Below are 15,499 nucleotides of genomic sequence, written 5' to 3'. Positions count from 1 at the left end.
GAAAAGCCATCTCCAGTTTTCACTCTCTAAGGGACAGCCTGGATTATGTCATAAAAGACAAAAGAAGTGACACTGCTCCAAATACTCTGCCAGCTGATTGGTCTTTAAGCTACAGATCACAAGAGAAATGAAGAAGTCTTACCAGGTATGGGCTTTCGGCAAATTATTAGTGCTGGCATCAATCTGGTGTATTGTGAAGAGTCGTGGGCCTGCAGCACCTGAAAATCCAGAGCAGATCTCTACTAATGTGTGGAATAACATGAAATGTCTTTGTTGCACAAGAAAGCAACTAAAATACAAAGAGAAGCTCTGCACCAAGAAAGATGGAATCATAAAGAGGCAGGAAAAAACTACAAAGTCCCAGTGGCTGTGGGACAGACTCCTTGCCCACTCAGACAGCCCTGCAGTTACTTAAACCATGGAAAGGTAAGGAAAAAACCCCTGACAAGGAAGAATAAATCACCTTTTTCACACAGTGTACTGCATAATTCTAGCAGTTTTTAATTTATCTTCTCTCACCCTTCCTATACAACAAAACTTATACAGCTCTACCTGTCCCTGTTTTGAATTATCTTGAATAGTGGCCAATTCCACTGAAATCCCAGAGTGTCACAATGTCAATTGCTTGTAATTTTATTAAATTAATCTGACTACTAGAAATCCCCTTAATGTCTCTGTAAAGAAAAAAGACTGCAGCACAGCCATCCTTTAGACTTGTGCACTGAAGATGCCACAAAGGACACAGTTTTCCCAACCTGAGCAAAACTGGAATCCTGGTCTAAGCTGCCATTAAAAATACAATTCAGAGGGTGAGTGCTTCTCATGAGGACTCTGCTGTTAAATAAGAGCCTGAGCTTGAACTGTATTAGTTCATTTCAGTCTAAAAGAGCCCCCAGAGCTGTGCAACCAATGAGGGCTTGTAAAAGTTAGGAATTAAAACCCTGGCTTCTGGAACCCCTCTAATATCTGAGCTGATCACAACCTCCTGCCAGAGAAGGAAGTGAAACAAAAGAGCCATTTGCACCTGCATAAGAAAGTATCAGGCAAACATACAGAAAAGAACTCCTAGTAATTGTAATCAGACCGTTCAGGGGCTCTTCAGAAGTCCCGCTGCAGCTCACATTCTCGTTTTTGCTGAGCCGTGCCCCCAAGAACAGGCACCGCGGGTGTGGTTACCTTGCAGCGCCTTGAAGCCCTGCAGGGGCACCCGGGAGGAGCCGGTCACGAACTGCAGCAGCCGCGCCCTCCTCTCCTCGTCGAAGAGCTCCACGGCTTTCCAGAACCATTTCACGATGTTGCTGTCCGGGGTACAGTGTTTTAACCTGGTATTTGCCTTCCAGTCGTTAACATCAATTTTTCCCAGTCCACAAATGATGAGCTGTAAATTTAAAATAGATTTATTATATTATTTCATCATTGATCACTATAAAAATGGGTTTGCAGCCAGATAAATGATGAAGAAATGATTGTGAAAAATGCACAGATTTTATACCAAAGGCAAATTATTACTTTTCCCTCAAGCAATGCAGAAATATTTCTTTTTTTTTTTTTTTTTTTTTTTTTAATTTTACCTCTGTACACAAACCATTTTTCAAATGGTCTCAATTCAAATTAAAAAGAACCCAACCAACCATTTCAAGCTTAGACAAAAGGGCCTTGACCAGTCAGTCAAACAGAAGCACAGATTCTACCCTGTATGATAGTGCAGGAATAATTCACATTTGATCAGTATTTCTTTCAGGAGCATGGCCCAGGGTGCAGTTTGGCTGGTCCAGCTCTGGACCCAAAAGAATTGGAATTGCTCCTGTGATACCACACAAAACACAGAGCAGCCTTTCCTGACACTGAGCTTCCAGTGCTCCTGAAGGGAGATCCACAATGGATCAGGTTAAGCTCAGCAGGAATGTGATTACAATTCTGAAGACATTTTCATATCTAAGAACACTAGACCTTCCCCTTTCTTATTCTACAGCTCCAAAATGGTTCTGGGTTAGCAGCATGGCTGGCTCACTGCTGGGAGTGAGAATATTTGGGATAAAGGAGGAACAATCATCGATGTTCCAGCCCAGGGATCACAAGCACACGTGAGTAATTTACCTGTGGCCATTTTACAGGGCAAACCCCTCAGCTCCACAGACTGCAATTACATTTCAGTTTAAAGCAAGCTTGGGATCTACAGATTTGCCTTCAGAGGATATGTTTGGATGCTGATGCTGACATTCTGTAGCACACTTGTTTGTGACAGCACCTTTCCTTCTGCTGAATTTATGGGGCCAATGGAGTCTGGCAAAACTGAGCTCTGCCAAACCCCAGGTGCCTGACACCAGTCAGGGCAGTGCACAAGGACTGGGAGGGAGTGGTGGGAGGGAGTGACAGACTGTTTTCCTGGCAGCATTGAATTTCACTGAGGAAACTGCCCTGTGAGAACTCTGCAGCAGGACTCTGCTGCAGCAGTGACAAGCCCGAGGTCACTGCAGGTCCTCAGAAGGCTCAGAGTGGTTTGAGCTACAGGGGAGGGGCTGCAGCTACTCGTGCAGTTGCAGTGAGCTGTCACCTCCAGGAACACTCCCACAGCTCCCACGGGAGGCACACACAGCCCCGGTGCTCAGCCTTGCCCTGCCCCATCCCAGGTCAGAGCACACCAGGACTGCCGGGACGCAGCCCCGCCTTCCTGCGGCTCCCAGAGCCTCCGTACACTTGACGACACAACACAACACTCGAGCACTGACCTCTAACTCCTTCTCATCAAATGTTTTCAGCAGATGTTGTGGGATTACTTCATTGAATCCCTTTTGGAGCGCCAGGAACTGAGCTTCAATTCCTCGTAAAAACCGCCAGTTCACATAAAGTCTGCGAGCAAGTGCAAATTGGGTTTGTGGAGGATGTATTCAAATACAATAAACCTGCAATTTATCCTGCCCCAAAACACGGCCCCACTGACAGGTTTACACCAGAGCAGTGCACAAACCCACAGCAAAACCCTACTGCATGACACTGACAATAACTTCAACAAGTAACAGTTCCTCCCCACCTTAGGAAATAGAAAAAGAACCCTGGAAAAAGCCACTGATGTACCTGACATATTCCTTTTTGTTCTCCTCTGTCACAGGGATGCTTTTGCCATTGGGTTTTAGCTCATGCTGAATGATCTCCCCGTAGGCATTGTGCTCCACGCAGAACGTGTGGTCCAGGACCCCGGTGATGTCGTTCTCACTGGTGCAAAGAAAGCAGCAAATGACTGAGGGGAAACATATTCTGCAAATACATTACAGCCATGTTCTATCTGACAGAAGCACAATTTCATTTTTTAATGGCATTTCAAAGTCCTGCCTGGAAGCAGAAGGTGAACATTTTTACAGTACAGTTTTACTATGTTACATTTTAAAACCTTTATCAAAGTTTCAATGTTATGTTTTAATAATTGGTTATTGTTAATAATAGGCAAAATTAATAAATTAATATTAACTCTACTCTCCTCCCCCAAAATTTGAGCAGCTTTAGTATTTTTAGCCTTTAAGAAGCTGAACTGGGCAAGAAAGGTATTTCTTAAATCTGCCTGAGCAGGAGATCAAAATACACCTTATTTCCAGGATTTAGGACCATTAGCACATAACAGAGATAGCATTCTAACACCCTGAGGTACCCTGCAGAGTACATACAGTATCCAGACTAAGCTGTTATGGAGATCAGGGTCAACCAATTCCATGTCATCCAAAGTAATTGGCTTCCCAAGCAACTGCTTGTAGAAAGGCAACGTGAAGCCACCGTCAATGTAGTGCCCATGGAACACAGCCATGCCCATGATCCGGCCCACAAAGTGGAAATAGGACAAGTGTTCCTGCAACAGAGCAGAGACAAGGCCATGCAGCTAAGTAAGCCCCCCACTGCTGAGTATGAGACAAAATTTCAACACCCAGAAAAGAAGAAAACCCCAAGTCCAAACCCTATTTTGTTTTGTTTTGATGCACACACAAAAATTGACATCTGACAGAAAATTAGGAACACATTTGAGACATTACTTTGATCAAAGAACAAAAAAGAAACTATCATATAATTGTACAAATTCAGTGTCCAGCAATACAGTCAGCATTTGGCTCCTAAGTGTTGAACCCTGTGCAGGTGAGTGTTTGATTTGTGCTCAGAAAATGCTGATTTACAGCAGATGGCACCAGCCCTACCGGGTTGACAGCGGAGTCGGGGTTGATCTGCAGGGTGTAGATGTCATCTCGGGAATACTGGAAGAGCCCATAGTATGGATTCAGCATTTCATGGGACAACAGGTACAGCCACTCCCTAGAAAATAAAATAATTTATTGTTTTCTGGCTCAGTAACAACACAACACCTGACAGCTGATGGATTTCCAGCTTCCCAAGATTTTTCTTCAGGTTACTTATTTCCAAGAGAGTTTCTGACTGTGATTCTCCTACATCCACTATACACTAAGTCAAGACATTATGTATTCAGTGGAATATAAAGATACTGGAATCAAAGCTTTTGATATAAACCATCTTTAAGGTAATAGATAGATTTAGTTCAAATTTTAATTATGTGTTCACAAATTAGTAAACAATGGTCTGAGAATTGGGCATATCATTTTTTAATAAGGGAAAGATAACCTCAGCCTATCGACAGACTGAAGCTGCCCTCCAAATGCTGGGTTTTAACATTTTGCTTCCAACAGCAGTGACAGTTTGCAATAAAACATATTTTTTGGTTAAAATTGTGCGATGAGGCCAAGTATTTAGTGGTATATATTCTCAGACACCCAAACTTCATTAACTAAAGAACAAGATGTCATTTTCAATAGATACCAAAACCTCTCACATATGACAGATGTTTGACATGATGTGTAACTTGTGTTTTATTTCCAATAAATGAGGTTTTTTTTTGATGCAGTTTTTCTTTTAAAGTACTACTTAAAGTCATAAATTCTTCTGTTAGAGAAATATATACAAATAAGAATACTGTGAAAGCAGCAGGGCTGACACAGGGCTGGTTCAGGATTCAAAGCACAGGGATGGTTGGCAGGGCTGGGTGCAAGAAGAGACAGAGAAGCCACTGTTTACCTGGCAACACCTCCATAATCAAGACCTTCCTCCCCACGAAATTTTATCATTAATCGTTTCCACAAGTCTTTTGGCCTCATCTTCATGACTTGCCTGTAGGATTCCTGTAAACACACAACATTTCCTTTTATTAACTGCTGTGTACAGAGTAAAAGCTGCTGCTGTGTATTGAAGGGAGTCTCAGACTCCCGAGTCCAAAGGGAACACTTTTAAAGGGGACATGATTTTTCCAGATCTTCATCAGTTTCTCAGATCAAAGATTGTTTCTTCATTTTCTCCAAATGTAATAACACTTGTCAAGTAAAATGATGAGAAGGTGAAAAGAATCACCTCCTATTAAATGTGCAGGGGTGAACAGTGATCAGAACATTCTCCCTCATTCTCATATAACTTATATAAAAATTGTGTCAGTAAACTCCTTTTGTTTTCCATAAGGGCTCCTGGATTTTGCAGCCTGAAAAGCCAAGAGTGGAACTTGTACTCTGGGTAAAACACATGTGCCAGCCTTCAAGGAGCACCTTAAGAATGGAATCAGCAATGCCATCCCAGTAAATCCACAGAATTATTCCTCTGTCAGTAAGAGTTTACCAAGGAAACACTGAAAAGAAGCTTCAAGGCGAACAAATGCTAAGAAATTAGAGAAAAAAGAAAAATCTGGTTCTTATTTGTGTCCAGTATCAGCCCCAAGCTCTGCCTCTACAGTACAGAGGAGGCAGGTGGGTGTGTGGAGACCCAACACACTGGACTGAACAAGGACACAGTAACCCTGTAGCCTTCCCTCCCTTCCTCTCAGTTGCTACAAACTGATCTGACTCTCAAAGGGAAGACCAACACAAATCTTCCTTGGCTGGGAAAAACTGTGACAACACTGGGGTGATCAAGTTTGTGGGTGGGGTAAAAATGCAGCAGGGATGGGTGGGATGGATGAAAGTCCTCAAAATGACAAACTATTCTCCAGAAAAGGCCAATGAATTATAAATGTGTTTTAGTCAAATCAAAAGAATGATTCTGCTGAATCATGTCCCAAAACAGAATGCAGAGACCTCACTGGGGACCTCTCTGGCCATTCAGAAGCCCAGTTAGTTTGTAAAATTGATATTATTCTGGACAGAGAATTCAGATCAATGATAAGAAATCCAAACTCTGAAGAGGAAGCTATTCAGTAGTAGTTTTACTTAAGTTACACTGTATGAAATATCATTAACAATAGTTTAGAGCTGCATTTGCAATATCCCCTTAAAACAGTCATCAGCTTCTCAAACAAGGGAAGAAGTGAGACAGGCCCTTCAGATACATGAAGTGCTGGGACTCCTTCCCCAGCCCCAGGCTGCACGTCTCCAGCCACAGAGAAAGTTTTCCTTGATTCAGTTCATCTCTACAGGGTAAATGCATCCACTTCAATTACAAGACTGTCTTGGTACCCCCCTGGAATGTTTCCTTCTCACCATGGTAAAATCCCAGCTTTAACTGCAGCCTCTGAGGTTCCATCTAAGCAAACAACTCCTTTACACAGAGCTATGAACAACCCCCCTCCCCTTCTCCTCTCTGGTAAGAAACAGCTCCAAATCTCGAGTTACCTCAAAAATCTCCTCCCTGGAGACCTCGATGCGGCAGTGGCCAGCCTGAGGCTGCTGCTGGGACAGCTCCTGCCGCAGGATCTTCAGCTTCTGCACCAGGTCCCGCTTGTAGCGCGGCACCGTCAGGCACTCGGCCTCGTCCGGGAGCTGGCACAGGGACACCACCTGCTGCTGCTGCTGCTGCTGCTGGTCCTTGAGCTGGTTCTGCCGGCTGCGAACAACACAGCAGCCTCAGGGACCCATCCAGCCATCCCCTGCTCTCTCCTCCAACATTCAGCCTTTGTACCTAAACTGCTTTCAATTTACTGTGATTATTGCTGTGATTACACTGAAAACGTCTGAGGCCAGTAAAGAATAAATTCAGAGTGATTTTATCCTGACTAAAGACATATGGGTCTGTCTTTCTTGGCAACTTACAGTTGTTTTTAGGGCTTGTTATTTCTATTAGTGCTACTCTACAAAGTATGCAAAAGGTTACAGCACATACAATAAGGTATTATCCATACAATTTTACTACTAAGCTGCTGACACTGAATTTCTCAGAGACCATTTCCATATTTCCTTTGCGTGTTTTCCCTTCCTCCATTTTAAAATTCAGGGACCTGCCAAACACTCTGCCTCTAATCTACAGTCAATACCATAGTCTGTTTTAAATGGCTTGTCTGGAAAAGAGTAAGCTTACAAAAAGATGTTTGTACTGGCAGCTTGGCAAGGACCTTGTCCCTTGTACCTGGCCTAGTCTGGACCACAGGAATGTGGGAGTTCACATGGAACTAATTGGCACAGATAAACAAGTATTTTTACTAGCAATTCTAAGAGATTTTGTAAATCTGACTTCTTACTAGGAAAAGTAAATGGATCGTGTTGCAGAGATGTTCTCTCTGTGTCGTTTCTTGTACACAGTGAGTGGATATTTTTATAGCTTTTTAGTAGGGCATTCCCAAGCAACACAGGATAAAAACTGTATTTTTAAAGCCTAAGAATATCATCTCTCTGTGGAGCACATGAGAATACCCTACATTCACTGGATAAATAAGAAACATTACAATTCAGAATGTTTGCCAGTAGAACGCTGGTTCTTTTTTTTTTTTTTTAATAGCAAAGACCAAAACATATTAGATGGAACCAGACACTGTTTTATTGTATTTTATCATTTCAGCCTATTGTCTGTTTTGAGACAAAGCCTAGTAGAAAACTCTCCTGGCCAACTAAAATTCACCTCCAGACTTTTCCACAGGGACACCCAGAAAAATAATAATTGTAATAATTTAGACACACACTGGCAGTGGTTCCAGAACCTAGATCATTTATGCCATGTGCATAGTAATTTTCACTTGTGATTAGTTTTAAATATGAATCTCATTTAAACCATATTAACTTGATACACAAATTAAAGCAAAATCCTTATTCTATCTTCTGAAATTCCATAAGGAGGACTAAGTGAAAATATTCCTTGATAGGACTACCAGAGAAGGCCATATTCACATACTAAAGTGAGCACCCCTCCATATACCTTTAAGGGTAAAAAGTAACAGTTTCCCCAAGCACAAAGCTACAAAAGGTCAATTTTAAAGGAAATGTAATCTCTGAAATAAACATGAATTTAGCATCAAATGAAACCATGACTTTTCTCCTCCCAGTGCTTCCCAAAATAAAGAAGTACTAGGAGAAAAAAAATAAAATGCTGTCTTCCAGATTAAACTAAAAATAATCAGTGCAGTATTACCTAAACAATCTGCAGTGCTTAAAGTCATTAAATCTCATTTCTCAGTTTGTTTTCACAGCTGAGTGACTATGCTTGATTCCATACAGTGCTTTAAGGATACAAGTAAATACTTTTCAGGTGCCATAACTCATCAAAATTATCACAAACTCTTGGTCAATGTCTTAGAACAGAACTAAGTAACAAGTCTGATTCTTTCACAACTTACAATGTCATAGCTGGATGAACAAATGGCTTTACTCAGCTCAATAGAAAAGTCAGTATCACTGAGAGTAAACTTTTTCTCATGCCTTTGAACCTAAAACTTGATCTCACTCATCCCACACAAAGTCTAAACTTATTTCTTAGATAATTTACAAAATGATAGGCCTAAGGCAAACCACTTTTTTTTGTTTGTTTTTTGAAGAACAAATAAGGAGGTGGGCTCAAGGCAGGGGAAACTTTCACATATCCTGTTTGGTGTAATAAAAGAATAAACACCAAAAATGATTTATCAGCAGACTTTGCTGATGACACTGTTGGGTGAGTTTCTGAAATCCTTTCCTAATGAAAGACAGATGGACAAATGAAAAACTTCAGCACACTGAAGGAGAACTCTAAGTTCAAATAAATGCTAAATGGTTCTGTGATTCTAGAAATTAAAAGTCAAATTGGATTTTCCAGCTAACAAAGGTAGCTCTGTTATCTGTCCTCTACAATCCATGTAGAACTGGCTACTGTACCCCTTCTGTTATTTCAAAATAAACCCACCTGAGAAGCCCAGTTTGTCAAATACACCCCAATTCACTGAGTTTTCTATAGTTTCAGAATTGTGCTGCTGCAGCAGCTAAGAGGGTCTGAAGTTTTTCTTGAAGTATCTAAATCTGAATTGATTTAAAAAACTTTTCTGTGTTTCAAACATGACATGGTCCTTCACCGCTGATTTTTTTTTTCAAGATCATTTTGTTTTCAAACCACCAATTTCAATTCAGCTAAAATGAGTAATGATTTGTTTAAAACTAAAAAAAAAAAAAAAAAGCACCCAAAGTGTCTGGATGGTGACAGCTTACTAAAGTCCTGCAACATTCGCATATAAAACCAACGATTTCTCTAAACAAAATACATATTTTCAGTATTTAGGCTCCTCTCCCTTTTGGGCTGTGAGGTTCAAGTGTATATTGGGTAGAGGCTAGACAGCTTTTGTGTAATGCATAAAAGACATGCTGACTGCTGGATATGACTTTCCATTCCTCAGCTTTGTCTTTTCGATGCTTGTTCCCATTATTCTTTCCTTCACCTTTTCTTCCCAATGATTCACTTCCTTACAGGACTATTCCTCCTACTCCTCACCCAGGGCTACCTGGCTTTCCATCTAACCAACTCTTCATTGTTTCTTGCACTTAACACCTACTCAATACTTCACAGGTGTTTCCCAGGAGTATTAAAAGGTGTTAGCAGCAGAAACAATAGAATCAAACTCCCAAGTACCTGCGGACAAGCTGTCTGAGAGAAAAAAAAAAAAAAAAGAGAAAAAAGATATAATATTTGCTTTTTTGTTTCCATTTTCAGTAGAAAATCCCTGGTGTGTAATGAGGGCCTAGGGAATAAAACGAGAGCCAGAATTCTTTTGAGCTTCCCCTTTTTAAAACTGTGAGATGAAATTTTGATATCAAAATATAAAGGCAGAAAAAACGCGGTTCCTATCTTACCCTTTTTGTTAAAAATCTGAGTTAAATTATTTGGGCCTTATTTTGAGAACACATCAACTAATCCTACTCTAAAATTAAAGGCAGGAGTTATTTCTCCTTTAGTCCAGGAGAACAGTTGGGCACTTGTGCACCCATTCCTAACTCATCAGTATTTCACACCACTGGCTCACATGCAAGTTCTTATTTTAAAACAATTTCTTCATAACTGAAAAGAGAAAGAAAACAAAGTGTGTCTCTTGCAGTTAGGGGAAAAAAAAAAATCTATGGGCCAATCTTTCGCATCAGACAGCTCTTGCTTCCCTCCCCCCGTGCATCACAACAGGCACATTCCTGCCTAAATGCTCCTGCAGACTTTTTTCAAGAGCGACCAAACTCATCTAAACCGTGAAACAAAGTAAGCTGGGGATGTGTCAAACTCCTTAAGGCCCCTGGAATGGCTGAGTGCATCTGGTGCAAAGCCAGGAGCCCTCCACACGTGCCAGAGGCTCCGGACTCACTTCAGCACCAAGTGCAGGTTCGCAGAGAGCCGCGGGTCCGTGAACTGCGTCGTCCTGTTGTTATGGTCAACAAAATAAACCCTGCCTGTTGCTGTATTTCGGATCTCCCATCCAGGAGGCAGTGGACCAAGCTCCTCACAATTGATGTTGCTAAGATCCCTGTGAAAACAAATATAAAATGAAAAATACCTCAGCAATTGGCCTCCGAGCCAAACAAGCGTAAATGTAACAGAACAATTCCATGAAGTCTGAGAAAATGTATTGTTTCAGAAACTCGATCTGTTCAGCTGGAATCTCTACTCCCAAGGTACAAGCCCACCACAGCAAAAACACACACCCTAGAGCACATGCCATGGGGAGAAAAGTTCTTATTAAATAACCCTCATTTTTACAAACTAACTTCAGCTGTTAAATTAATAAAGGCTTCAAACAAAAATAAAGACCATTGCCATATTTGTCAAAATGGAATTGCAGCTCTGCACCAATTCTGACAGAAAACATTTTTTAAAACAACATTAGTCACGTAAGGAGCTGTGAATCACACTTTAGAAACTCATACAAAACAAAACCGTGTTTCTGAAGAGTTATACTTTCCATGAAGAATTACACATGGGATGTGTATGGCACTGGCTGTTTTGCCCCAGAACCCCATCAGCTTGTGGGAAGCAAACAGCTCTCTAACAAACTATTCCAAATCAAGGATTAGATGAACAATGACTCAGCTCTGCCCTGAGCAATGCAGAGGTGGCTTAATAGGTCTCAAGAAAAATTCTGCTGAAATTAGGAAGATGCAAATTCATTTCAGAGCCTCACTGAAAACAAATGCTGGTCTCCAAAAATGTACACTGATTACTCATGGATGCAATTCTCACCTCAGACCCCTCACACTGTCCAGGGCAGCTCTTCCCAAAGGTGATCAGCTCTCCCAAAATCATGGGAGCTGAGGGAAGAAAGAGCCAAGGGACAGAATGCCTTAAAAGGTGCAGTCTGCAGGGATCCCAAAGACTTGAGGAGCCACTAATGGAAACATGAAGATCTGGGATTGAACTCCTGCTGCTTTTCCCCACGAACACACTGCTGCTGTGCTGCAGGGAGTACATTTGCTGGATACATGACTGTGGCTATGAGCCTCAAAATACAATATTCCTTAGAAATGACATAAATTCTATCCTCATGCAAACAATTCTTGTTCTCAGAGACACTCCTGCTGTTTGTGCTGCCACACCTCAGGGCAGTGCTGACTTAGATTACACACAGAACTATCCATCCCAAACTTAAGGATAAGATCTTCACATTCTTTTTTTTTTAGAGCCCAGTTTTGCATAATACACAAGTGCAGCCTCAGCTCTGCAGCAGTGCATCAAAGCAAGGTACAATCTTCTAACACAAGAACAGTAACAAAAGAACAACTCAAAGAATGATGAAGTGTGGTCTTGAGGCATTTTGTCCTTCCTGGGACACCCATTTCCATGAGAAGGAGCACAGGAACACCAGCAGCAACTGACAGTTCCTCTGGCTCTCAAAAATGCCAGCACAGGCTGCCAATCTCAAACCACACAAATCTCACAACACCATTTTAGTTTCAATCCAACTTAGTTTTCACTGAAGTATCTTGATGGAACTTCCTTTGGAAGTGTTCAGATTCTACTGTTTGTTTTATTATGTTGCAGAGTAATTAAATATTAACTTGGCTCTAATTCATATGCAAAATCTAGAATCAGTGAAATTTACCTGTTTCCAAAACACTACTGTAATTTATTTCCTGGTTTTCCATTTTTTCATTACAATACCAACTTGAAGAACTGGGGAAGACAGTTCATTTTGTAGTATAGTAATTAATTTTGATGAATATTAAAATAATGTATTAGGGGCCAAGAATCAGAAATATTAGCCAGAGAAAACTTGGAGGAGAGCACTTAAATGATTTTAATTTGAAATATTAGGAGTACTTCAATAATTTCTTACCTGGGTACTCTTGGATCGTGCCACGTGCTGACACCAGTTTGAGTATGCAGAAAATAGACCTGCCCTTGCTGAGTTGTCCTTTGCTCTGTGAAATCAAGAACAAAAAAATGCAGCATGAAGACTCACAAAGACTGATTCCCTCCAACTAAGGAATGAAAAGCATCTTACACATGAGAAGACACAACTCATCCCAGCCCCTTGGATTGCCATACCGTATCCCTCAGGCAGGTCGGGGGGAGTGTGCAGGTGTGTCCTGCTCATGTAGTTCCTGTGCCGCTGGGAGCGCACCCTCCTCTCGGCCAGCCGCGGATCCGCCGCCTGCCCGCAGGACGCGCCGTTGGTGCCGCTGATCGGAGTGTTCTCGTCCACAAAGCAGCTCAGGGGCCTCCCCGGGCTCGAGTACTCGGATGCTGGCCTGGGGACAGAGGGGAAAGCTCAGTGCTCATGGACATGGCCCACACAACACACCTGGGGACAGCTGCATCCCGGGCTCTGGGGACACTCAGTGACCTGCCCAGCAGGAAGCTCTGTTCTGTGCTCACCAGAGGCACAGTAACCTCCTCACTGCCAAACTTTCTCACTTTGCCTTCTTGTGGCTGAGGAAGCAATCAGGCCTTGTTATTCCTTCCAACTTTTAAGGAATGTTATTAGGTGAGGGTGGTGAAAAAGGGCTAAGCAAGAATGACAGCAGCTGCTCATGAGAGCAACACTGACCACTGATTTTGTATCCCAACGCTGCTTTCAAAAGGATTTTAAATGGGTTAAAGGGGGATTGACAAGGTCACAAGAAATCGCCGACACAAATTACACATTTTGCATTTGTTTTTCTACTGTGCCTCGAGCTTAGAATGGGTATTTCAACATAGAAAAAATAAAAAGCTGTTCAGTCCTTTCATTTCAAAACTGCAAACGTATCAGAGCTGACAGTGTTAACAGTCCAGATTATTTAAAATCAAATATATCAATGCAGAGACCAGAATTATACTGAGTATGGAAGAGAACACTTGCACGCACAGACAGTCTGCAAAGGAGTCTGAAAAAAGTGCAATGACACAGCCTGCAACACAGACAACAGCAAAAGTGGCTTGAGGAACAGCTTCACAGCACAGTTGTACAGTGATCAGAAAAAGTAATCACAATGGTTTCCAAACAATCTGCAGCAATCAGCTGTAACTGTTCTGGGTTACAGAGCAAGGTCTGACAGCCACTCATGGTCTCACTTCTTCACCCTTTAAGATGTCTGTAAAATGTAATGTCTGCATTTACAGAGCTTTACCACAGCATTTTTAAAAGAAAGCAAAGATATTACTACTAGGGCAGGAAAAATGTAGTCAGAATGATCTTCTGAGTTAAACGTTAGGCAGACTGAAGGAGAAGGATGCTAAACAAGGAAAGCATTCAGCTTGTGCAGTGACTGAGCAGAGGAATGAGCAATCCAATCCCCCTGTGAGAGCCACGTGGAATTGCTCAATAATCGAACTCCATCCTACCCAGTCTCCCAAGGAATTCCTCACCGTGTGGGTCGCTCCCACTGAGTTGTCCGTGTGATGTGGTTTAAATACTGGATCCTTCCAGAAGCAGTCCTGCGCTCCTCCCACCTGCAGTCCAGACAGGCACAGATAAGGCACTGAGTGGCATTTCCAGGAAACCAGGGCACAAAACATTTCCAACAGAAATGCCCAGCTCAGGAAGAATTACAGTGCTATGAATCACATTAGCTGAACAAGGTGACAGGAAACAACTGAAAGCTGAACTCAGAAATGGTTTAACATATTCTTCCCTTGGAACCAGGCACACCATTAACAGTATCACACCTTCATATTCAATAACGGCTTGAATTCTAATTAAATCCAAACAGCCACATAAAGAAACTTCTTGGAAACATGTTTAACTATGTATTTAACAACTTCTGACCACTGGCTCTAACAAATGCTCTCACAGCATCTTCATGCACTACTTGCCTTCATGAAAAAGTCAGCTTCATATAATGTGATTTTTGAATTACTATTAAATTTGCATTCTGAAATACACAAGGCTGTACAGCAAATTTTGCAGTTACACAATTAAGTGAGCAACATTTATGCAAGGAACATTCTGAAGCTAAAATTTAGAAGCATTTTGGAAAATGCTTTTGACTTATCTGGACTCCAAATTAACAAAAGAATGCTGTTACAGACTAGGATGATGATTTGCATTTCAAAACTCATCCTCTGAAAACTCATTTTCTCCCATCTTTACCTGCCAAGAATCACATTCAGAAAGTCTGTGTTTGCTCTGAAGAAGTTGCTGACAGCACCAGAACCTAAACCAGAGTATTTTCCTGTGTTTGCAAAACTGTTTTAGGTGATAATGATGTCATTAACTCTCACAGGAACAAACCAGAATCTTCAAACCTGCCTTTGGAAGATAAATACAGCAAGAACTTGGGCTGCATTACCTTTTCCAGTCACGTTTTCTTCACTAAGAGGAGCATAAAGGAGAAGTGATCCATGTTTATCACAGTGGATCTGCACCTCTGTACAGTGCTGCAGAAGGGCAGCCAGGCCCTGTGGTCACTTCCTTGCTATAAAACTACTGCATGCATAAGGCACTTTGCTGGCTGTGATTTCATCTGAAATTCATGTTTTCTTGGACAAGTTATTTCTCAAAGCATTTCTACACTTTTCCAAGTGGAGATAAGACAACAGCCAAACTATCAACTGCTCTACGTACCCCAGCTGGGTCAGATCCTGTTCTGAATGCAGAACTGCAGACTCTGAGTGCAAGATTTAAAGTAATTTGTTTGCACACTGACTCCTCACTACTGCAGAAGTCTGTTGTTTGAGCTATATTTGTGTTTACATCACAGCGATGTCAGCTTACCCATCTGGTAAATCGTTATCGAATAACCGACTGCAATCCACAACTTGTCCTCCTGTGCCTATTCGGTCTCTGGACTGAAGACTGACTATTAGGATAATAAAAGGATTATTAAAGATGTGG

The 15,499-nt window shown here is 41.7% G+C and overlaps 1 protein-coding gene across 2 annotated transcripts in view; it reads right to left on the bottom strand.

The window, feature by feature from the left end:
- SMURF2 (SMAD specific E3 ubiquitin protein ligase 2) overlaps window positions 1-15,499 on the bottom strand; it is a 58,578-nt gene that overhangs the window by 3,785 nt on the left and 39,294 nt on the right. For both annotated transcript variants that reach the window (XM_056505731.1, XM_056505732.1), the window contains 13 exons: window positions 15,380-15,464; window positions 14,032-14,115; window positions 12,730-12,932; window positions 12,518-12,602; window positions 10,553-10,711; window positions 6,645-6,855; window positions 5,068-5,171; window positions 4,179-4,293; window positions 3,660-3,838; window positions 3,076-3,213; window positions 2,730-2,850; window positions 1,177-1,378; window positions 143-218 (listed from right to left, as the gene is read on the bottom strand). In XM_056505731.1, the coding sequence (XP_056361706.1) occupies window positions 143-218; window positions 1,177-1,378; window positions 2,730-2,850; window positions 3,076-3,213; window positions 3,660-3,838; window positions 4,179-4,293; window positions 5,068-5,171; window positions 6,645-6,855; window positions 10,553-10,711; window positions 12,518-12,602; window positions 12,730-12,932; window positions 14,032-14,115; window positions 15,380-15,464 (1,762 nt within the window). The remainder of the gene's footprint in view (window positions 1-142; window positions 219-1,176; window positions 1,379-2,729; window positions 2,851-3,075; window positions 3,214-3,659; window positions 3,839-4,178; window positions 4,294-5,067; window positions 5,172-6,644; window positions 6,856-10,552; window positions 10,712-12,517; window positions 12,603-12,729; window positions 12,933-14,031; window positions 14,116-15,379; window positions 15,465-15,499) is intronic.

This window comes from Oenanthe melanoleuca, chromosome 18, assembly GCF_029582105.1.
Source record: "Oenanthe melanoleuca isolate GR-GAL-2019-014 chromosome 18, OMel1.0, whole genome shotgun sequence".
Classification (NCBI taxonomy): domain Eukaryota; kingdom Metazoa; phylum Chordata; class Aves; order Passeriformes; family Muscicapidae; genus Oenanthe; species Oenanthe melanoleuca.
Note: the sequence above shows the minus strand (reverse complement) of the source record. Positions and strands in the feature narration are given on the sequence as shown.